The sequence below is a fragment of the Lissotriton vulgaris genome, chromosome 8, assembly GCF_964263255.1.
Source record: "Lissotriton vulgaris chromosome 8, aLisVul1.2, whole genome shotgun sequence".
NCBI classification, from domain to species: domain Eukaryota; kingdom Metazoa; phylum Chordata; class Amphibia; order Caudata; family Salamandridae; genus Lissotriton; species Lissotriton vulgaris.
Window position 1 is genome coordinate 53,130,668 of NC_141696.1, and position 24,413 is coordinate 53,155,080.

Below are 24,413 nucleotides of genomic sequence, written 5' to 3' on the forward strand. Positions count from 1 at the left end.
ATTTTAACCTTTCTGCAGGTCAGACCTACATATTTTTGTTGGCAGGGGCATGTCACAAGGTACACCACATGTGTGGAATTACAGTTTGTGTGCTGTCTCTGGGTCCAGACTAATTCCTCGGTAAGTTGTAATGTTTTAGTGGCTTTGGTAAATTTGCAGACTCCGCAGGTTCCACAGGGGAAGTGGCCAGTTACTGGGGCCATGTTGATGTTCCTAATGGTGGTTATAGTGAGTCTTTTTTTGGGACGTGTGTGGACCAACACGTCTCTCAGATTTTTGGTCCTCCTGTTAGCAAATCTTGGCTTGGGCCAATTGAAATTGCCTGATGTGATTATCTGCCAGTTCTTTCTTATCAGTTTTTGTACATCGTAGGTTGCCGGGCAGTAGGTTGTGATACATGTTCCAAGATCTTTTATCGGTTCCTTCTGATGGTTCTGTAGAAGACACTCACGAGGCTGATTTTTTGCTCGTTTTTTGCACTTGGAGATTACCAGAGGCGTGTAATTTCTCGCTTGTAGTTTTTTACTAAGGGCTGTAGCTTGTTGTTTGTAGTCACTTTCTTTACTACAATTGCGTTTGTGTCGAAGGAACTGGCTATATGGCAGATTGTCTCTAAGAGGTCGAGGATGGAAGCTTAGGTACGACAAGAGACTGTTCTTGGCTGTTGGTTTTGTATAGGTCTTTGTCTCTAATTTCCCATTTTCAGAGAAGATTGTGAGGTCTAGGAAGTCAATCCTTTCGTTGCTTGCAGTAAAAGTGAATTTTAGCCACCGGTCTTTGCCATTCAACCAATCCATAAATGTAGTCAGGTTTTTGTTAGTGTCCCAAATAAGTAAAATATCGTCGATGTAACGTTTCCAGTATAATATACTAGAAACGTAGGGATTGTCAGTGTTTAAAACGAATTTTTGCTCAAATTGACTCACGCACAGTCCTGCTACCGACGGAGCGAAAGCATTTCCCATGGAAGTACCATGGCACTGTAAAAAGAGTTGACCATTGTATTCGAAATAATTCTCTTTTAACGCTAACCAACAGCATTCCAGGATAAAGTGACGAGGGGTGTGGTGTAACCATTCTTCTCGAAACAATATATCTTCAAGCATTTGCATGGTGTCATCCTGCGGTAGACTCGTATACAGTGATTCGACATCTAATCCTACTAGGATCATTGTCTTGGGGTCGAATTCTTTTTCAGCTATCTGTATCAGGAGGTCACAAGTATCTTTTAGATAAGTTGGCGTTTTTTGAACTAAAGGTTTGAGATACTCATCCGCAAATTTTGAAAAAGGCTCCAAGAGCGAACCAATCCCGAAACTATCGAGCGTCCCGGTGGAGGGGACTTGTTTTTGTGAGTTTTTGGTAGTGAGTAGAAAAATGGAACCTTTGGTACTCTGGGAGTCAAAAAATCTGCTTCTTTTTGGGAAATCCATCCATTAACTTCAGCTTTCTGTGTCATTATTGCGATGGTGTGCATGAGTCTTTCGGTGGGATCAGAATCAAGTTTCTTAGAGAACTTCTCATCAGACAGTAGTGTAAGACATTGCTGGTTGTAACCTTCTTTTGTGAGGAGTACCACCCCGCCCCCCTTGTCTGCTGGTTTTATAATTATGTTGTCATTGTTTCTTAGTTCTTCAAGGGCTCGCTTCTCTTTGTTGTTGAGATGCTGGAAAGTTTTTTTCTTATTATCCAAATTGTCGATCCCTTTAAGAATTGCTTGTTCGAATGCTAGTATTTCGATTGGAACAGCATTGTTCGGTGGTGAGAATTTGGATTTCCTTCTCAACATTGTGTCTCCGTCATTGGGTTGACTTGGTGAACCGTCAAAAAAAGCTTTTAACTTTAATGTTCTGCAAAATTCAGACAACTCGCATTTGAGTTTGAATGGATCTTGAAGAGGGGTCGGGACAAAGCCAAGGCCTTTGTTGAGGATAGTCGTTTGTTCTTTGGTCAGAATATTATCCGTGAGGTTCACAATTAGTGACTCTTCTTGTTCGAATCTGTCTGTGCTGAGGACATACTGCGTGTTTGAACATTGGGTAAATGGTCCTGCCATGTTAAGTTTTTCTTTTTGCCTCTGGCTTGGCTTTGGCCTCTTCCTAAAAAAGGCTGTTGTGGTTGGTGTGAATGGTTGGGATTGGGTTGCATTTGATTTACCATTTGTGGCTGCTGTTCAGTTCCCGAATTGTAGGGATTCATCCATCCGCTGAAAGGAGGCATAAAGGGTTGGAAGAAGGGCATCGGATTCCCTGGAAAGAATGGTGGTCTTTGCCATCTGTTTCCTCTGTTTCCACGGCGTTGGGCTCGGAATCTGAAGTTATTACGTCCCCTTCTCGATACTGGTTGTTCTGAATTGCTTTCTGAACCATCAGAGAACCAACCTGTTGAATCTGCATCTGAGGCATTGTCTGTCACTGTGTAGTCTTCTTTCGAATAAGGGTGCATCCGTTCTTGACTAAACTGTTTGAGATCTTTTGCTAGTTTTTGTAATTTGTTTTGCATTAGAAACTCTTGTGTCTCCTCCATTTCTTTCGTGATCTCATCTAGTCGTTTTTTGTAGACTTGAGGGTTGATGCTGTTTTTCAATTGATTCTCACAAGTTAGGATCTCCGCTAACAGTGCCTCTGATAGTCTTTTGGCTGTCTTTATTATAAGAACTAAGTAGTCTAAGGTGCACTTCCAAGATATCGAAGACCAGTCTCGACGGAACGCCAGGTCGTGAAGAAAGATTCTAGGTGCATTGGATATCCATAGGCCTCTCGGTGCTGTTTTAGTTCTCAGGTATTCGGTCATGATAATTCCATGAATAGCAATTCGGATCTGTTCTCTTTTCTTGGTAGTTAGAGTATCCCATTCATCTGTCTGAGCGATGGCTTGTGTGAAGTCCGTATTTTGTAATAAAGGTTGTGCTGCTAGGATTTCGTCTATGTCACTTCCGGTGAAACTTAGACCATTATTATTCTCCATCTTTCAATGCTCACTATTCCAGAAAACACACCTCAATGCTAGCAAGATTATTAGCAAGGGTGTTCTATTCCCGCAGCTGTACGCTGCTTAAAGTCATTCATCACAAAGGAGGGAAGAGGAATTGAGGTCCATTCAGTTCCCCTGGGTAGATTCTGTGTTAATCAAAAGGGGGAATGGACACTGGTATCTACAATAACCATTGGTTATGTTTGAAAACCCTCATAGACGCTATGATTTTGATGTTGCGGTGTATCTTTTTGTCCGCCCCTCGTCAAGCGTCACGGCATAGTCATCGGGTTATCAAATGACGTGCTATATGCCTGCCTCACCCGAGGCAACCTCTGGTAAGTGTAGAAGTGTCCAGAAATTATAGGGACAGCCACCGAGGGAAGATATGTAGAGCAGCCAAGAGAATTATTAAAAAGCAGTGTCGCACCAAACCAACGTTTATTATAAAGAGGTGGGCACTGTGGTTTAAAACTGGAAAAGTGGTATATTAGGTAATCGAGTTACTGGATTACCATATGTCTCTATAGATAGGTCGACATGTTTCAGCTCACCTGGGCCCAAAAAGGGTCTATGGAGCTTTCGTCAGGACAATACATAAAATGAGGTTGGATACTCACACAACTTGTGTAAAGTTCAATTATTGTATGAAATTCTCATACTGAGATTCCTGCATTGTGGGAACAAAATTAACATTACATTTCTCAATGTGATAGTTACAGTAGCATATAGCGCGCATACAAACAGTCTTTGTAATAGCCAAGAAAATAAATGATCTTATAACTAGCGAACATTAATTTCTGTGTAACGTGTACAATACTGTGGGCACTCGAAGGGAAGTGAGGCTAGAAAGGGGAGAGTAATTAAAAAGGGACGTTTCACTGTCAGTTAGCAAAGCGCAGAAGTGTGTATATACATCACATTCAATGTGGTCACTATGGCAAAACATTTGTAGCGGCATGTGTGTCTCTCGTAATGCATGATTAAAGGGTGTTGGTATCGTTAAGCACCTTTCAACAATGACGCGAGTATCGCAAAAGCGGAGGACAGAATCTTACAATTATCGTGCTCAAGCTCTCTCAGTGCATAATTAAAGAATGTAGGTATCATTACGCATCTTGTAACAATAAGCACTTTTAAACATTGCCGCGAGACATTGCAAACGTGGAGGGCAGAGTTTTACAATTATAGTGCGGGAGCTCGTGTATGTTAGCGGGCTTTTACGATATTAAAGGTGACAATTCTGGGCAAAACGAGAGTCTTACTTGTAAACAGTACTACAAATACACTAGGCAACGAAGAGATATCTTGCAACAAAAGTCATAAGTGTATCGTAAATACCTTCATTATAGGTCAATCTCGCCACATCAGGGTGCAAGAGAGTCGCATTTAGAGTGGTCCCTGCTGGGAGATTAAAGCAGATAAAACGCTGACTATTAACGCCCCATTGGACTAATACTCACGTTTCAGACAGTGACTGTTTCGAAGACGAACAAACGCCATTCTTACCCACGTGTAGGAAAGCTTTAGCTTCTAGTGCTGACTCTGCCCCTGGTTAGGGGGATGGTCCTTCCTCCTCTTCTTTAAATTCTAATAGAAATAGATGAGGGGTTCACCTAGATCGTAACCATACCTTAAAGATGGTGAACCTTAAAGGCAAACGCACTAATTTGCATCGGTTCTAGTTCGTACATGATTTATATTGGGATTCTCGGGATATTAATCACCCGGATAATCTCGGTTTGAATGGATGGTTGTTATGACCCAAGGTTTAGTAACATTGTGAATAATGGTTAGAGGATTGTAAACTAAGAGGGGGCAAGCAGTGTGTAGGGTGATCGAACGATCAAACTAGATCTCTGTCAATGGGGACTAAAGTTGGAAGGCAACCCAATGGGATCGTGCCTGGCTGTGAAAAATAAAAATGAAAAAGGGTTGAATACTTTACGTAGTTTGATGGTGTTAATCATTATTGCAGGAGTACTGTGTAGTATTCTGAAGACAGATTAATAGAACTGATGCCATGGTATGTTATCATTCATCCCTGATATATGGGTCTTGAGGCGGTTGACCCATCTTTGTTCCTTTTCAAAGAGGATCTGTTCTGCATTGTCATTTTTATCATGGAGCATCTCCAGGATTGTCCATCTGAGGTCATCACAAGTGTGTCCTGCCTCCACAAAATGTGTACAGAGTTTTGTCGTACTTTTCTTTAATCTTACGTTGCTCCTATGTTCTCCTATACATATTTTAACCTTTCTGCAGGTCATGCCTACGTATTTTTGTTCGTGAAATCTCCAATGGGGTTAACCCAGTATCCCTAGGAACCTGGGCAGTTAATCAATATTATAACAATTGGTTCCTTCGGGTGGTTTTACCAATACCCTGTGCCAAAAACTGACTAATGGAGTATACAGTGGTATATGTGAAATTGTGCAGACCAAAGTAGAATTACTGTACATTTTCTCGTATATAAGTATTGTATAGTCCTTTGTACACTTTTGCGCCGCCAGCACTGAGCACTAAAAGTCACAAATTTGCACTTTTTATCACTTATTGTACAGCCTTTCTTGAAATTTACAAAGAGTATTTATGAATGACTATAATTCATAAAATAGTGCATAAGTACATGATTGGTGTTGGATTCTGATCTTTACTTTACTTTATATACTACATATAATTATGAGTGAGTAAAAAGAAATGTGGTACACCCGAAGGAACCAATTGTTATAATATTGATACGTATTTTTGTTGGCAGGGTCATGTCACAAGGTACACCACATGTGTGGAATTACAGTTTGTGTGCTGTCTCTGTACTAACCCCTTCTAGAGTTTAACCAGGTTTTGATGTTAGTTACCTTGGGACTGCTTCTAACCAATGTGTCGATCACAGATCGAGCCTTTCGAAAGATGATACTAGGAGTCTTAGGAAGGTGCTCCCCAAGTATGGGTTCATTAATCACCAACACCCAATTTGTATTCATAATCCTACGTAAAGCTTGATGCTGACGATAGTATGTCAAAATCAATCTTGTAGGTTGGTCAGGCAGGTCGCTAGTAGTCATCATAGGACGTGCTTTGTTGGCTAATGCAACTGATTTTGGAATCTGAAGAGATTTGTTAATTGCATTATCAACTGTGGTTGTGGAGTAGCCACTAGCCAGGAATCTATTCCTTTCTTTTTGAGCCTGTTCACAGTCAAAGTCAGTATTACAAATCCGCCTGATTCGTAGCATTTCCCTGAAAGAAATGCTGTGAATAAGATGTCTGTGGTGGTAGCTGGTTGCATGGAGAACCGTGTTGCCCGCTGTGTGCTTCCTATGCAATCTGGTCCGAAGTTTGCCTGCCACTGCAAACACCTCTACATCTAAAAAACACAGAGTCTTTATAGAGATGAGCAGTGAATTGTAAATAAAGTTATTCTTGTTGATCTGTTCTATGAAATGTGAGCACTTGTTCTCAGTGCCTCTCCAGATCATAAACAGATTGTCAATGTATCGATACCAATACGAAACATGTTTTGTCAAAATCTCCCCATATTGAGTTTGAAGGACCTGTTTCTCACACAGCCCCATAAGCAGACAGGCGTAGCTATGGGAGAAACAGGCACCCATAGCTACACCCCTAACTTGTTGGAATATCTGATTTTGGAAGAGGACGAAGTTGTCATAATCATAGTCAATAGCATCTTATTATGGTGATACCGATACATTGGTTTAGTGCTCAGATAGAATTCCACAGCTTTAAGTCCATCATGGTGGTGGATACTTGTATAAAGAAAGAGACATAATGTCAAGTGTAATCAAGTGTAATCAGGATACATTCAGGGTCTCATGTGACAGCTCTAATTTTTCTTAAAAAGTCACCTGTATCCTGAATATAGGATGGTAAGTTCTTTACATGTTCTTGAAGAAAGTAATCCACATAACGTGAGGGCCGATATAATTAGCCTGCCTGGTGGTGTGATTGAGTCTTTATGAATTTTGGGTATATGGGAAATTATGGGAATGACAGGATGGTCATTTTTTAGGAACTTGAATTCTTCTGTGCTCACAAGATCGGTGCTTTTCCATGCCAAGAGTTTGGCATAATAACTGTTCCATAAGTTTTTAACAACTTGGATGTTGCTTCTCCTATAGCATGTTCTATCATTCAACTGCTTAAGGGCTTCTTCCATGTACAGTTGATGTGGCCATAGCACAACATTACCGCCTTTATCTGATTGGCGTACAATAATTTTCTCATTGGCTTGCAGCTTTTTCATCAGTTGAAAATTGCGGTTGTTATAATGTGCGTATTTGTGACGAGCATGAGTTGTAGATTTGTATAGTTTCTTAAGTTCCTGTGTTACTTGTTCATTGTAAGTGTCCAGATTATCATGTAGCATTACTGGGTTGAAGGCAGACTTTGGTTTAAATGAGTGCGCACAGCACTGGTATTAGGTGAATCAAGACTTTCATTCGACTCAACACAGATGTTTTCATCTTGAAGTTGCTGCAGATTTTGCAAGAGATCCACATCCCCCGCTGTTAATGCTGGCAGGCTTGCAGTCATAGGTAACATTTCAGCCAGTTGAGGTCTGTTTGATTTACCTTGCATCAGGTGGAACTTTCACAACTTAAATTTTCGTATATATTTGAATACATCAATGCGGGTTTGCGTGTAACTGAAGTTACTTTCAGGGCTATACAATAAACCCAATGCCAAAATCTGCTTTTCTGCCTTGTTGAGAAATTGATAACAGTCGGTGAGTCACAACTCTCTATCGTGGCACCTGATTGTGCTTCCACCTGTTGGCAGGTTTTTTGTTGCTCCTCTTTTCGTTAGCGACTATGCTGTCGTCGTTCCCGACGCTTTTGATTGTTTTTTGGTGTTGCTGGCATTTTGTGCACGGGGGCGTAGAGTCTGATGCCTTTCCTGGCGGAGGATGTCCACGTCTTGCTCTAAAGAAAGCCCTGGCAACCCCATTAGTGCGATTGTGGCGGTACTCCGTTTCTATATTCATAGGATGTGTGTTTGTGCAGAGATGTTTGAATATCCACCCACTAGGGTTCAATCTTGCAATGTACAGCAATACGTGTGATTCACGAACAAAGCATCAATAAAGTTTAGATATTTTAAAATAAAGGAGCGGTGCTGACGGATTAGAAAGCACGTGCTCAAACTGTTGGTGTGGAGATATAAATCGGGATCTTTTGCTAACATGACCCTGCTCACTCACTCACAAAGGCAAATATACGAGTATTGTTAACATGTGTAAAATATATATATATATGTTTTCGAGCGTAATGTGCCATAAGATATGCAACAGTTGAGCGTTGTTGTGAAAGCATTAAGCCCAGTGTAATTGGATTCTGTACATTATTCAGTTTTAACTAAGAATTAAGAGGCTATGTAAGCTTTATTGTAATAATGTGAATTACTGCAAAAACTAGTATTAATTTTGCCTATGAAGGGACAAGACTGCGCCTTAAACTACGAGTCTGTTTTCCACTGCACGTTGTTTGTAGTCACATCACGTGACATTATGGGTGTACACGTTGGTTTAAAATGCCCGATTTGCAATAAATAAACTATTGGTGAACAAGCCTGCTGGTCAGGCGAAAAGCGTCCTTGAAGCTGATCCAATAAATTATTTGGAGGCGGGAACAAAGTGTCGTCGTTCTTTGCAAGGAGTTGCTGAGTGAAGGAGTTTTTGTCATTTGTGAGGACCAATACTTGGGTGGTCCATTTGTCGACACACCAGCTGGTGTGGCAGGTGGCGGCTTGACCTAAGTGCGGAGGAGTTATATATATATAAAACACAAAAACATGCTAATTGAAATGGTAGAATGTGGTGTTGCGCTCTAGTCGACGGACGCGTACGCGATGACGCGTCGCGTCGTAGGCGAGAGCGGGACTGGCGCGCATGCGCAACGAGAGGCTGGGGAAGAGCGCAAAAGAGTAAAGCGGCAGTTGGCGACCAGAGCGCTGGTAACCTAGACGCTCGGCGCTCTATGTCTCAGCGAGTGTTGTTCCTTAAGGAATAAATCAGTTCAACATATCCTGGCTCCGTGTGCTGCTTGTGGGGACGAACAGAGAACATTATATTGGCGACGAGTCTGGGATCCACCCATCGTCCAATCACAGCCACAGGGAACACTGATCCTGGAACCCTCACCACTCCTGGCTCGGAGAACAAGACAATCAAGCAGCCAGAACGCAGAGGCATAGAGCGTGGCAGCAGCGCACCCTTACCACGCGGCAAGAGGCACACCACCAGCGTGACGCAGGTCAGTGCAACCCTAGGGACAAGAAGCCATTAACCCAGCACGCTGGCAACTAAAAGCGACATCCATAAGCCAGAGGAGGGGGCACAGACCACTGACCCTACGCAAGGGATAGTGGACAACACCCCAGGCAGTCCCAGAAGCCAAGGAGACACTGCAGCAGGAGCAGGGACCTCTAGTGTATACCGCAACCCCAGAGCCCAAACAGAAGCTCCTAGAGGCGAAGCCAAGATGGCAAATCAATCCTGAGCGCTGATGGCCCCTATTCCACTCCTACCCAGGCCAGGGGAACCCCAAATGAAATGGGAGGATTGGAGGGAGTATTTCAGGAACTACATAGAAGCGCTAGAAGATGAAAATGGAGAAGCATACACGCCGGCAAGAAAAAAGAGACTGTTGCTCCACAACCTAGGCCCTGAAGGGGTGAGGGTATTCACAAATATCGTGCCCAAAGAAAGAGATGCAACAGAAACTGATGTATTTAAAAACGCACTAGATGACTTGAACAATCATTTCCGCCCAGCAGTATGTGTCTCCATAGACCGTTACAATTTCCAGCAAAGGAAGCAAGAAACTGGAGAAACCATAGACGACTACGTGGCTGCACTGCGTCGCCTGGCCATCACGTGTCAATACGGAGCACTACAAGACGAGTACATAAAGGACCAGATTGTCATGCATACTACCAACAGATCAGTGCAAGACAAACTGTGGGCACAGAACGAAACATCGCTCAAAGACGTAATAGCCATGGTAAAAAAGGCAGAGATGTCGAAACGCTGTGCGGATGCAGCCAAACGGGAAAGCATTCCAAAGCAGATGGTTAACAACATTGACGAAGCTCCTGCTACCATCAAACAAAAAAGTCCGTATGGAGAACAGAAACGAGAAACTAAATGGACAGGGAAACAACCTGGGCGCACGACCGGGGAAAGAAAATTCTCGTGTTATAGGTGTGGCAGCACTGCACACTCAGCTCAGGATAAACGTTGTCCGGCATTTCGCGCCAGATGCGCGTTCTGCGGCCCGATCGGCCATTTTGAAAAAGTATGCCACAAGAAAGGTAACAAGTCCACAGTCAAGTGCGTGGAATCTGCGACATCTGAATTCAGCGAAGAAGAGGATCAAGAGGATGGCGAAATGGTGCTGTGCATCGAAGACCAAGTCCTGGACGTAGCAGGGAAACGCAGGGATAAACCCCGCACGGATATGCTCATCAGGGGTGTGAAGGTACATGTGGCCGTGGACTCGGGTTCCCCCTGGACAATAGTACAAAGATCCATATGGGAGGAGGATTTCGCACCCGTGGTGGGGCATGAACTATGGCCGCCGGACATCCGTGCAGTATCGTACACTGAGAACGCCATTCCCATGGTGGGCTGCCGCAAACTCAAATTCGAGTTCAGAGGGAGATCTGCCACCTGCACACTGTACGTAGCAGAAAAGGGTCCGTCTGTCCTCGGTTGGAGAGATGCTGGCGATTTAGGAATCGTACTCAACCCTGGGGGCAAAGAACAAATTCTGCTGACGGATGAATGGCCCATCTCCAAAGGAGAAGACTGGAAGGCCAACTACCCCAAAGTATTCGGCAGAACAGTGGGAAAACTTGACAAGTTTGTCCACAAGATAGTACTCAAGGAGGGGGCGATACCAGTGACCCACAAAGTCAGGAACATTCCTATATCCACCAGCGAAGCTGTGCAACAAGAACTTCAGAAACTGGAAAAACAAGGCATCATAGAACCAGTGGACAGTGCGGAATGGTTGTCTCCCCTGGTGGTAGCCAAGAAACCCAATGGAAAGGTCCGTCTCTGCGTGGACCTCCGCGAACTCAACAAATGCCTCATCATAGAGAAGTTTCCCCCTCCCAGGATAGAGGAGATGCTAGCGAAGACAAAAGATATCAGCCATTTCTCAACCATCGATCTCACGTCAGCATACCACCAAATAGACCTGCATCCATCTAGTAGAAAGTACACCTCCTTCATCACACCCTTTGGGTGTTATCAATTCCGCCGCATGCCCTTCGGGCTAGCGTCAGCGGCAGCGGTTTTTCAAAAGTTGATGCATCGGTTGTTCAAGGATGTACAAGGAGTACAGTATTTCCAAGACGACATACTGATAATGGGATCCACCAAAGATGATCACGACAATAAGCTAACCAGAGTCTTAGAAATATTACAGGAAAGGGGCCTCACGGCAGAATGGAGCAAAAGCAAAATAGGAAGGCCATCTGTCACGTACCTAGGACATGAGATTGGTACACATGGCATATCACCCAAGGAACAGAACGTGAGGGCCATCAAAGAAGCAAAGGCACCGACGACCAAGGAAGAAGTACGGTCATTCCTCGGAATGGCCGAGTACTATAGTAAGTTCGTGAGACACTTTGCCACCAAAACATATAGGATGCGTCAACTAATCAGAGATAAGTCGAAGTTCGAATGGGACCCTGAAGCGCAGAGTGAATTCGAAACAGTGAAGAACTGTATCAGCGAAGCCATTCCCTTGCAAGGGTATGTCCCCTCGGGCAAAACCATCTTGACGACTGATGCAAGCGACAAAGGTTTAGGAGCTGTGTTAGCTCAGGAAAGAGAAAACGGGGCTAAAGAAACCATCAGTTTTGCCTCACGTGCTCTCACCCCGACAGAACAAAGATACAGTGTCATAGAAAAGGAAATGCTGGCGGTCACCTGGGCTATGGTCAAGTTCCGACAGTTCATCTGGGGCACCAGGTTCAAGCTCCAGACGGATCATAAACCCCTAGTTAAAGTCCTGACATCGTCTGGTCACGACACAGCAACCCCACGCATAGCAAAAATGACGCTCAAGTTATTGGACTACACGTATGACGTTGAATATTTGCCAGGCACTCAAAACAGGGTAGCGGATTACCTCAGCAGAGCTTCAGCCATGGAGGAGGCACCAGAGAGCACTCCGGACGCAGAGGAAATGGTAGCAAGCCTAGAGGACAATGAGATGACCATTAGCAGGCAAGAATGGGCTGCCGCATATGAACAAGATGCAGAGAAAACAGAAGTTAAGCGACACCTCACCTCAGGATGGCCTGACAAAAGGAGGCTCACTGCGGGAGTACGGAAGTTCTATGAAATGAGAGAAGAACTATCCTTGAGCGACTCAGGGGTCTTCCTATACAGGGGAGAGAGAGTGGTTCCACCGGAAACCCTGGTTCCCACGTTACTAAAACAATTGCACGAGGGACACTTGGGCATAGTAAAGACCAAAGCGCGAGTGAAGCTTATGTATTGGTGGCCTGGTATGGATGCCCAAATAGAAAGACAAGTGAGAGAGTGTGAGCAATGCCAAGGAGCGGACAAAATACTCCGACCTCTCAGACCAGCTTTAGGAAAATTCGAGAACCCTCAAAACCCATGGGAGAACCTAGCCATAGACATCCTGGGACCAGTGCTGGATAACAGAGGAGTAAACAAATTCTTGTGTGTGGTCATCGACAAATATTCCAAATGGCCGGAAGTCGATATACAAGAGTCCATGGACACAGAAACTGTACTGAAGTTCTTGACTTCCTTATTCCTAAGGGAAGGAATACCCAAAACTATACTTAGCGATAACGGACCGCAGTTCGTCTCAGAAAAATGGTCGCGCTTCATGAAAAAGAACGGGATAGAGTCGAAACACACGGCTATCTACCACCCGGCGTGCAATGGCCAAGTAGAACGGTTCAATCGCGTCTTGATGGGGTCCATACAGGCAGCCATCACGCAAGGAAAAGACTGGGAACTTGAAATACAGAGCATGCTGTGGGCGTACAGGATCACCCCCACAGTGGTAGGATACAGCCCCTTCCAAGTGTTAAGAGGCCGATACCCGTTCACCAGAGATAACGTGGCGTGGAGGGAAAAGACCATAACCAGCAAATGGTCCCCAGCAGTGGTCTTGCACAACCTTGAGAAGGCCCAAAGGATATATGCTGCCCAGTACGACAAGCGACGCAACACCAAAGAGACAGAGCTGGAAGAAGGAGAATGGGTCCGAGTCAAACTTCCCACACTGCAAAAGAAAGGAGAGAGCAAGTATAGTAGGCCTTTACTAGTCAAAGAAGTGAGAGGGAGAGCGGCCCTTCTAAGCGACGGCAAGGTGTGGTCCCAAGACCGCATGGCGAGAGTCAACAGGATTGTAAGGTGGCCCAAATCGGAGGAAGAAGAGATACCCATAGGGGAAGAAGGAGAGATACCCACGCCCGAGGGAAGCACGAGTGGCGTCAAAGAGGACGGGGGAGAAAGTGGAGTAAGTGAAACTCAAACCGCAGATGTAGAAAGGGGCCAAGATACCCCTACCAGAAGTGGACAGAGAGGAGACACGAGAGACAATGATGAAATAAGTGGAGAGAGAGAAGCAGGAGGAAGCACACTGGTAAGAAGCACCCGCTCTGGCAGAAGTGTCACGTTGCCTGCAAGATATAGAGACTTTGAGATGAGTGGACAATAGACATTGGACTATAAGTACTGTTTCTGTTTAGTTGTAAAAAGGGGGAGATATGTGGTGTTGCGCTCTAGTCGACGGACGCGTACGCGATGACGCGTCGCGTCGTAGGCGAGAGCGGGACTGGCGCGCATGCGCAGCGGGAGGCTGGGGAAGAGCGCGAAAGAGTAAAGCGGCAGTTGGCGACCGGAGCGCTGGTAACCTAGACGCTCGGCGCTCTATGTCTCAGCGAGTGTTGTTCCTTAAGGAATAAATCAGTTCAACATATCCTGGCTCCGTGTGCTGCTTGTGGGGACGAACAGAGAACATTATATAGAATTCTGTCTTAACAATAACATATTTATGTTCAATAACATTCTTTTTAAACAGCTCAGAAGTGTCACCATGGGAGCCAGCTTCTCCCCCAGCTATGCGTGTCTTCACCTTGGCTGGTGGGAGGAGCTGGCTCTCAGGGTGAAACATCTGGAGGCCATGACTACTCATGTGGTAACCTGGCTCAGGTTTATTGATGACTTGTTTATTATCTAGAATGGGGATATGCATACTGCAAATGAATGTGTGCACTGTATCAATTCAAATTAATTAAATCTACACTTCACAGCAGACATAAGCCCAACATCAATAACCTTTTTAGACACCGAGGTTTATATAGAACATGACAGACTAGAAACCAAATTACATCGGAAAGCCACAGCAGGGAACTCGACACTTCATGCCACAAGCTCACATGTGCACCACCTAATCACCAGCATCCCCTATGGGGAGATGCTTAGGTTAAGGCGGATACACAGCAAAGACGAAGACCTACTGAAAGCACAACTAGAGAGCAAATCTAGATTTTTAGAACGGGGCTATAGTGAGAAACTCATTGATACTGCCATCAGTAAATCCATGGTCAAAGAGCGTTTCAATCTGCTCTTAAAAGGCAGGAATAACCAGAGCAGCTTGGAAATACCTAACAGCTCTGGTACCACTGTGAATACAGTCTCTAAAAAGGACAACTCATTTAGACAGGTAATTCAATATAGCCAACAACACAGGAAGATTGAATCTATAATAAAAAAACACTGGCCACTAGTATTGAGTGACCCAGTAATAGGTTCTGGTCTACCCAAGAGACACTCAATCACCTACAGTAGAGTCCGCTCAATGCGAGACGAACTTATAAAAACTAGCCCGGAGGTGATTGAATCTACAGATTGGTTAAAAACACACAGTGGATTCTATAACTGCAAAGTATGCAAAGCCTGCCAACAAGGTGTGAACACCAAAACATATGTTTCACCTTTTGACCAAAGGGAACACAAAATCAAACAGCTGCTAACCTGTAAGACGGAATTTGCTGTTTATGTGTTGTCCTGTCCTTGTACTCTTTTGTACGTGGGGAGTACTAAACTTCAGGTACACAAACGTATCTTACAGCATTTAAGAGCAATCTCTAATCAGGACAACACATACCCAGTAGCTAGGCATTTTAAATCTACACACAAATCCAACAGCCGGGAGCTCAGATTTTATGTAATTGACTCTGTACTAGCAAGTAGAAGGGGAGGTAATCGAGAAGAAAAGCTACGTCAATTAGAAACTGAATATATCTTGGAGCCTAATACCAAACAATCATCAGGCTTAAATATGACAGAGGATTTGTCTACATGCCTTTAGTCTCTCCCTAGCGCAGGTTCTCAGGCTACACTGTTTTTTCAGATTTTAGTTGCTCTAAACATCACTTTAAACCTCTTATAGTAACACTCATCGAAAATTGTTGTATTTTAAACATGTATATTTATTTATGTGGTAATGATCCTAATTGGTATTTATGATATATTTATGGTTCTTTATGTAATATGTATGCATTTTATCTTATTTATTTATATTTATATGAATTTTAAGATGTATAACAATATAAATTTTATCTGCTATTTGATAACTTTCTAAAAACATTACAATACTGTTTTGGAGATATATATACCCTTTTTTGATATTTTAGTATTTACTATCTATGATGTCTGAAAATAACCATATATACCGATATAATTTGGATCTGCCACTGAATGGTAACATTACATGTATAGCAACTTATCTGGTCTAGTTACAAGGGGCACTGTATTCAACAGTTAGTAATTTTGGTGCCCTGACCATCTGGCACTCCTCTACTGATCTGGCCGATCACTCCCCACCCTATTTATGAAGTTAATTGTATTGGGGCTCCAATCAATTATGTGGGAAAACAGGGCCCACTAGAAATGCCGAATGCTCTGGTATTTATACCGTTATTTTTCCATTTGCTCCACTTTTACAGAATCACTAAATGAATGAATATTTCAAATAAGTTATGAGATTGGGATCAATCTCTTTTAGATTGTCACGCTGCAGAAAAAGTAAAGTTTTGCACTTTGCAATTTCACTTCACTTATTTATTTCTTTACACTTAATATTTTTAACATTGGTTTTACTCTATTGTAAAATGTATTTTATTTACTACTTTCTAATAGGCTATATTTATTTATAAATGCCTATCATTGTGATGTGGTTGAGAGAATTCTTTCATGTCTATGAACGTTTTGAACTACACACTACAAACAATTGACGTGACCCATCTATGTAAAGTACTTAAACCAATGTAATCGTTCCCACTGTGTCATGTGATCAAGGTCCGAGGCGGGGCCGAAACGCGTCATGATGTCCATGCACTGAATTAAACACCAAGAAGCACCAGAACTGTGGTCCGTGTCCGTTTTTTAAATACTTGGATTGTGTTTGTTTGAATACGGAAATTCCGATATATATATATATATATATATATATATATATATATATATATATTTATATATTGCTACACGCTTGCTTGTGTTTAAAGAAAGCAGACGGCACTCCAAGCTGGTGATGATTACTTGGTTTAATGACAGACCCCCTTACCCCATACAAAGACAAACGCGTAAAAAAAAAAAATATATATATATATATATATTCTCGAACACACTCGTTTTTTAAAACGAAAGTAGACGGCACTCTGAGCTTTAGTTAAAGGTGATTTATTGGCAGACCCCCCTGCCCCCAAGACAACAGACGCGTTTCACCAGTAAGGCTTCTTCAGTGTCAACCTGTGCATAGGAAATGACACCATTTTATCTCCACCCCTCTCTGAAAATAGAAAGAGGACTAAGGCGCCAGGTTCTTAATGGCAGCCATCTTTCAGTATGTTTAGTTGTAAGAACATTAAGGAAAGGAAACATTAAAATAGTAATACATGGAGAATGGTGTCAATAAAGTGCTTGTGTGATTAAAAACATGTTTGTAACAACCACAAACATTCATTATACATTTCTCATAGAAGAGCATGTCATCCCAAAATTCGTTAGAAGGGGAAACCAGAAAATTAGCCACTTTTGACTTGAGATACAAATGTCCATATTTACAGTCACAATTCGTGAATGTCACATATATCATGATACAAAAATACAATTTCAATTAAGTTTAAATGCTGCAATGAATATGTCATAGAGACTAGTCCCATTTCAAAAGCCAATTTAGTTGTTTTATCAGCAACATATCAGAGTGCCTCCCCTACTTCCAATCTATTCGGATGGTGACATGCAGATGTTTTGTTGCACTGTATGTGCAATTGTGGTTGTATTTGTTATTATCTTTTTTTATCATGAATTTTCATTTATCCCCTTTATTTCTTTAAGTCTCGCCCTGTATGGGCAAAGATGTTAGTATGATCTTACGTTCTAGTCCAACAGTGCTGCGGGGGAGAGATATATATATATATATACACATGTGAGTTAATATTAGTCTTCTGCCTGTTTTTCAGTTCTTAGTTAGTATTCATTGTTCTAGTTGTAACAGGAGGACCCCATTTTCAGTGTCCAGACCTTCAAGCTATTCGAGGTGTACCCAAAGTTCATCATTATTATTTAACCCCCTAGGTTGCATGGTCTGGAGGTCGATAATGTATTTGGATTCTAATGACCTCGGAGATCTAATTTTGTCCCCACCTCGTTCTTTGTTCTCGAGTTGATCAATGAGAAAAAAAGTCAGTAGATCCCTATTACTTTTGTGGTGGATTTCAAAGTGGCGAGCCACAGGGTAGTTCTTATCTCTGTTTGTTATGGCACGCACGTTATGGCCGGGTTGATGGTGCTCCCAATGTACCTCTTAGAGCAAGGGCAAACCAGGCAATAAATTACAAAGTCTGAGTTGCAATTCAGAAATTTATTGATCGTCCTGGTAGGTCGTGGGTCATTGAGTCTCCCCTCATATTTATTCCGTTTATTGCTGTACTTGCACGCCTTGCAGTGCATGCAAGGAAAGAAGCCTGGAGTGAATTTCATTTTATTTATTTATTTATTTATTTTTTTAAACCTTTATTGAACATTTGCAATCAAATACAGACAAGGGCCTACAACCCCCAGGGCTGGCCGCTAATCATAGGATCTCAATTCAATGCGTACCAGTTGCAAAGATAAATCGATTTAAACACAGGATAGGAGGTTTTCATTTTTAAATAATAAGTAGAAGAGTCGGGTATCGCACAGTGTCTCGGATCACAGAGGAGGGCGAGCAGAGAAACAACGTGTTTTAAAGAAACTCGCTATCCACTGAGTCAACGAATTTGAGACATGAGTCATCAGGATAAACTAGCACATTTTGTTCGCCGACTCCGTCAGTACTGACCGCCCCAGAGCACCAAAACCCCAAATAATCAAGGTGCAGGTATAGAGACCAGGATGCAAGAAAGCCGAACCCACTACACTAACCCGAAAAAGAAAGGAAAAAGGGACAAGAAAAGAGAAGGAAGAGAAGAGGCCATAGAACAAAAACAAAAACGAACACCCATCCCCACACCCCCCCACCCTGCACCCCTGCTGATGACTACGGCCACCCCCCTCGCAGCGTGCCTGTCGCCAAATAATAGAACCCGAAATATAGAAGGGAGAGAGAAAGAAAGGCAAAAGACCCTACTTGTGAGGGAAATCGGAGGAGGGCATGTTACTACGGACTCCCGGTCTCCTTCCCCCGTCATGACTAACCCCGCCCCGGACTCCGTTAGATCAAAAAAGACACAGTCGCGTTAAACCTATGCGACAGTGAGAGACCCAAATAACAATCTCAACCCTGGCCCCGTCTATCAAATGCGTTAAAGTCATTGATTAAAGAAAGCCATGTCCACGAAGCTGAAAGAAGTGCGGCAATTCTCAATATGGATGATTGGGGACAATGGCGCCCCTCCCCGTCTCCGAAGCCAAGTTGTAGCCCATCCGCCATCTTGAGAGACCGACAGGGGAGGGGAGTCAACAAGGTCCAAAACAGCAAAGGATAAAAAGTAGACAATTCCAGAATGGGGATATCTTGCAAATGTTCCAGGGGATACACAATTGGGGGTTTCAACGGCTCCATAGGGCGATCGGGCATAGTACAGTCAGGTAGATCTAGTACAGTAGGAGCAAACACCGCTTCCAGCGCCGGGTCACAACAAGTCTCCGAGAAAGATATTAAAATGCAGGCTGATTGCCGGGACGTGGGTATCAAGTCAGGGTCCGCTCTCAGAACTGTGAGGCCATCAGTCGCAGACAACAAACTCCAAGTCCGGACTGCAATGGTTCCCCTGAGTGCCATGAGTGCCTCCAGCACCGTTCGCAGTGACGGGCCAGGTCTAGCCTGCTCCGCTAGCCTCATTTCTTCCTCCAGCATGGTAGTCCCCACGGAGTGGTGCCTTCTCCGGGGCAAAATTAGACGGAGCAGGAGTAAGCCATGAGGGACTGAAGTTTAGCAATCAATAATACGCAGCGAGGAACCGACCCGGGGGGATCGACGAGCGATTGCCGAACCCCCGGTCAGGGACCCCCGCGACACATCACCGCGCATCACTCGTCTCCTCACCTACTATTGAAACACCAGGCAGTTGGCAGTAGCATACCAATCAAGAGTCCGAATGTTCCGGAGAGCGGACCCTACCACATTCGGCAGTCCGTTGTTGTTCAACTCGGACCCGGCAGAGCTTGCACTCGAGACCCCGGCGTCCCCGCTGGGTTAGGCCTCACACAACCATCGACATATCTCCGCTCCACGACTGCAGAGAAACTCCGGGACTGCACCACCAGAAAGCAGGTCAGATCACACACACGGACCCGGTGCGGGAAATCAGGATAGTCAACAGGATAACAGACCAAAAGACGGAGGTCGGCGGAGCCGGGAGACTATGCGGCCATCTTGGTTGGTGACGTAGCTCCTCCCCTCGTGAATTTCATTTTAGATGATTTAGGGGAGTCCTCAAAGTGACTGCTAGTCAGATGGTCACTGAGGGACTGGCAACATCTATAAGTTACAGATGGTTTGGGAGGTAACTTGTTTTTTTAAGACAGTATCTGTCTTAAGGATGTGCCAATTTTTGTTCAAAATTTGGACCAATTTGTTAGACCTCATATTGTAGGTGGTAATCATTCTTGACATTGTCTCAGAATCCGTTGCCCTCTTTTTTTTCTTCAAGAGATCCCTTCTATCTGTAAGATCTACTCTACTCGAAGCATCTGTCAAGAATGCTTTCAAGTATCCTCTCGCTAGGAAACGTGTTACAGCTGCCTCTTTTGCTTCTGAGAAATCGCTACAATCCGAGTAATTCCTCTTGAGGCGGAGCAATTCACCAAAGGGGATGTTTCTTATCATGCTCCTAGGATAGTGGCTGGCCGCATGTAAAATGGCGTTGCACGCTGTAGGTTTCCGATAGAGTTTTGTTTGTAGGGAATTTCCTACCGTGAAGACCTCAAGATCGAGATAGTGCACAGACCTGTCACTGATGCTACTTGTGAATTTTAAGTTGAGACTGTTGTCATTTAGCGCTGCAACATACTCCTCAGCCGAGGATCTGTCACCTCGCCAAATGACGAACAAGTCATCAATATATCTAGTCCAGATCATTATGTGATCCAACCATTTTTCATTGGTCCCCCCCCACAGGCCACGTGCTTCTCCCACCAGCCCACGAACAAGTTCGCGTAGCTGGGGGCGAAGCACGTTCCCATGGCAGTCCCTCTGGTTTGACGGTACATCACCCCTGCAAATAAAAAGATGTTATTATATAGGCAGAATTCTGTCATTTGGAGGAGCATATGGTTATGTTGATGATTCTGCATGCTCTTCTTCCCAAGAAACCATTTAACTGCTGACAATCCTTCTTGATGTCCAATACAAGTGTATAGGTTGGCGACATCCAGGGTAATCAACAACATGTCTGATTCCCACCTGATGCCATCAATCAACCTTAGGAAGTTTTGGGTGTCCCTAACGAAGGAGGGTAAATCTATTTATCGATAAACCTGGATGTTGCTTCCAAGAGGCTTTCTATTGAGGAGACAATAGGTCTCCCCGGTGGAGTTTGAATATCTTAGTGCACCTTGGGTAGGTGGTAAAATGTAGGAATTATTGGGTGCTCACAATATATATTCAAATTCATTTTTATTTAGCATCCCTTCATCCCTCCACCCTTTCAGTACTTCATGATAGTCTGTGGTGCATCATTCAAAATCCTTTCTGTTGATGGTCGAATAACAGTCCTTATCTTGTCGTTGCCTTAGAGCCTCTTTCTTGTATTTGATTTTACTAAAGATGACAATGTTCCCTCCTTTGTCCGAGGGTTTAATTTCGATCGAGTTATCCTCCTTCAAAGATGTAATAGCTTGCCATTCCATACGCGAAATGTTTGAGTTCTTTCTAGTCAGTTCCACGTTTTTGATAGTCATTTTATCTAGATCCTGTAGGATCGCATCATTAAAGACGTCAATGGCATTGTGCGTGACGTGCGGAAGAAACCTTGATTTTCGTTTGAGATTACTTGGATCTCACTTTTGTGTTATTTCTTCTCTCCTCAAAGTTTCTATTTAACTGGGTATTTCATCCAGCCTCGCCAAGATGTGTGTAGTAATAAGCAAAGGCAGGTCATTGTCTATGAGACTGTTCCCAGGTTCTTCCATTTCTTCTGGGATGGGCAAGTTTGATGATGTAAATTTAGACGCAAATATTTTTTGTAGTTTTAGCCTGCGCACAAATTTGAAGATGTCAATTCTAGTTTGTATTGGATCAAATTTGGCCGTGGGGCAGAAGGTCATACCTCTCTTCAAGACTGCTTCTTTATGTTCTGTCAGCTTTCTATCTGAGAGGTTCACTATGGTTTTTTCTTCTTCTTGTTTCACCATCTCCCTCTCTTGCCCCTGCTGCGAGTCGTCATGGGGGATGCCGCCTGGTCGTCCCCTCCTACCCCGCCTGGTTTTCCTTCTTTTTTTTGGAATGATTTTAGTGGCTTCTGGGACTGAGGTCGTTGGCGAGTTTCCTTGAGAACCTGGAATTCGTCTAAAAAAGGAGCTGCGGCGGTATTCACAGTACCCTTTTTCACACTTCTATTACTCCTGGCTGACTCATCTTCTGAAACCGACGCCTCAGATTCTGATGTTGTTACTTCGGAGGCAGTCTGTACCCCTTGTGCAAGCCTTTTCCTTGTGGCGTCAAATTTTTTCGCAAAGGTGAGTATCCGACCAGTTAAATAGTCCTGTTTGTCCCTTTGGAATTTTGTTTGCTTTCTCTTTTTTATCCCATTCTCATATTCTTTGAGTCTTTTTTGCATTTGTGTGCGCAGGTCATCAGCAGTTTTGGTGTCTTTGTCTTTAGTGATAGTGTCCTCAAGTCTCTGGATTTCCGCGAGGGCTTTATCTCTGTCGCTCCACGCATACCTTACCAGCATGTGCAGCAGTCCTTTACTAGATTCTGCGGTATATGCTGCCCACTCCTTTAAAAGTTGCGGATCTGGATTTTCGTACGAAGGAATCGTGAATATACGCAAACCCCTAGGTACCCCATTACAGTCCACATAGCATTGGAGCGATGTGGCTTCCCACCACTTCCTTATCTCTCGCTCTTGGATTTTTTCAAGTTGTTGAAATAGCAGTTGTAAGTTGCTAGCTGGTATTTGCGGGGTTCCCGTGACCTCTGATCTTTTTGTCACAGTATTTAGGCTTCTGAAAATGTCATCTGCTTCTCTTTCTCTTTCAGCTGTTATGGACATGTTAATAAAGGGAAATACACACTTGTTTCACGCTGTATTATTCACACAGTTTATGGGGTACAGCTGTAGTTTTGACGGGGGTCTGCCACGCTTTGCTCAAAAACCGGGACAGTGGTTTGATAACAATATGCTTTTAGATTCAGGGTACTCGTGCGAGCAGCACTTACCCGCGTTGGAAGTCCGTAACGACCGGCCGGCGCAACGCGACCTCACAACTTCGGTAGGTTGCAGGCAGGTTTCTCCAGTATAAATCCTCGCTATCGGCTCCACAATCTGGATACCTGTTGCAGTCCTCTTCCAAACCTCGGGGCAAACGGCCACATTAACTTCTCGAACAGCACCTTCACCGCCGTTGCACCGACCACGTCTCGGGTGCTTGCGTCTAGCGGTGGTGAGCCGCGTTTAATTTCTCGAACACACTCGTTTCTTAAAACGAAAGTAGACGGCACTCTGAGCTTTAGTTAAAGGTGATTTATTGGCAGACCCCCCTGCCCCCAAGACAACAGACACGTTTCACCAGTAAGGCTTCTTCAGTGTCAACCCGTGCATAGGAAATTACACCATTTTATCTCCACCCCTCTCTGAAAATAGAAAGAGGACTAAGGCGCCAGGTTCTTCTGTATGTTTAGTTGTAAGAACATTAAGGAAAGGAATCCTTAAAATAGTAATACATGGAGAATGGTGTCAATAAAGTGCTTGTGCGATTAAAAACATGTTTTGTAACAACCACAAACATTCATTATATATTTCTCATAGAAGTGCAGGTCATCCCAAAATTCGTTAGAAGGGGAAACCAGAAAATTAGCCACTTTTGACTTGAGATACAAATGTCCATATTTAGAGTCACAATTCGTGAATGTCACATATATCATGATACAAAAATACAATTTCAATTAAGTTTAAATGCTGCAATGAATATGTCATAGAGACTAGTCTCATTTCAAAAGCCAATTTAGTTGTTTTATCAGCAACATATCATAGTGCCTCCCCTACTTCCAATCTATTCGGATTGTGACATGCAGATGTTTTGTTGCACTGTATGTGCAATTGTGGTTGTATTTGTTATTATCTTTTTTTATCCAAAAAAAAAATATATATATATATATATTACCTACTGGTGGTCGCCAGTAGGTAGTTATAGTTAGGATTGTTTTCTATAGGAAATCCGCAACATTCTATTGGGAATAACTTTGGCGCCGGTTGAGGAATCTGCCTGTAACTTTCCTTATATTTGCCTCGCTGCGCTCCGCTCCGTCCCTGAAAGTTTGGGGGGGATTCGTCAAGCGGGGGCCGAGATAAAAGGGGGGTCGATAATGTATTTGGATTCTAATGACCTCGGAGATCTAATTTTGTCCCCACCTCGTTCTTTGTTCTCGAGTTGATCAATGAGAAAAAAAGTCAGTAGATCCCTATTACTTTTGTGGTGGATTTCAAAGTGGCGAGCCACAGGGTAGTTCTTATCTCTGTTTGTTATGGCACGCACGTTATGGCCGGGTTGATGGTGCTCCCGATGTACCTCTTAGAGCAAGGGCAAACCATGCAATAAATTACAAAGTCTGAGTTGCAATTCAGAAATTTATTGATCGTCCTGGTAGGTCGTGGGTCATTGAGTCTCCCCTCATATTTATTCCGTTTATTGCTGTACTTGCACG

General features: G+C 43.6%; 2 protein-coding genes across 2 annotated transcripts in view; both read right to left on the reverse strand.

Moving 5' to 3' along the window:
- The window catches only part of LOC147693361 (transient receptor potential cation channel subfamily M member 2-like), a 1,943,547-nt gene that overhangs the window by 1,872,182 nt on the left and 46,952 nt on the right, over window positions 1-24,413 (reverse strand). The window lies entirely within an intron of this gene.
- Window positions 1,978-2,967, reverse strand: LOC147693364 (uncharacterized). The gene has a single exon (XM_086933570.1). It carries the CDS (start codon window positions 2,965-2,967, stop codon window positions 1,978-1,980), a length of 990 nt encoding a protein of 329 aa, XP_086789696.1.

What these genes read in the sequence shown, in the direction of transcription:
- LOC147693364 (XM_086933570.1), bottom strand. Translation starts at nt 2,967, where the DNA reads ATGGAGAATAATAATGGTCTAAGTTTCACCGGAAGTGACATAGACGAA.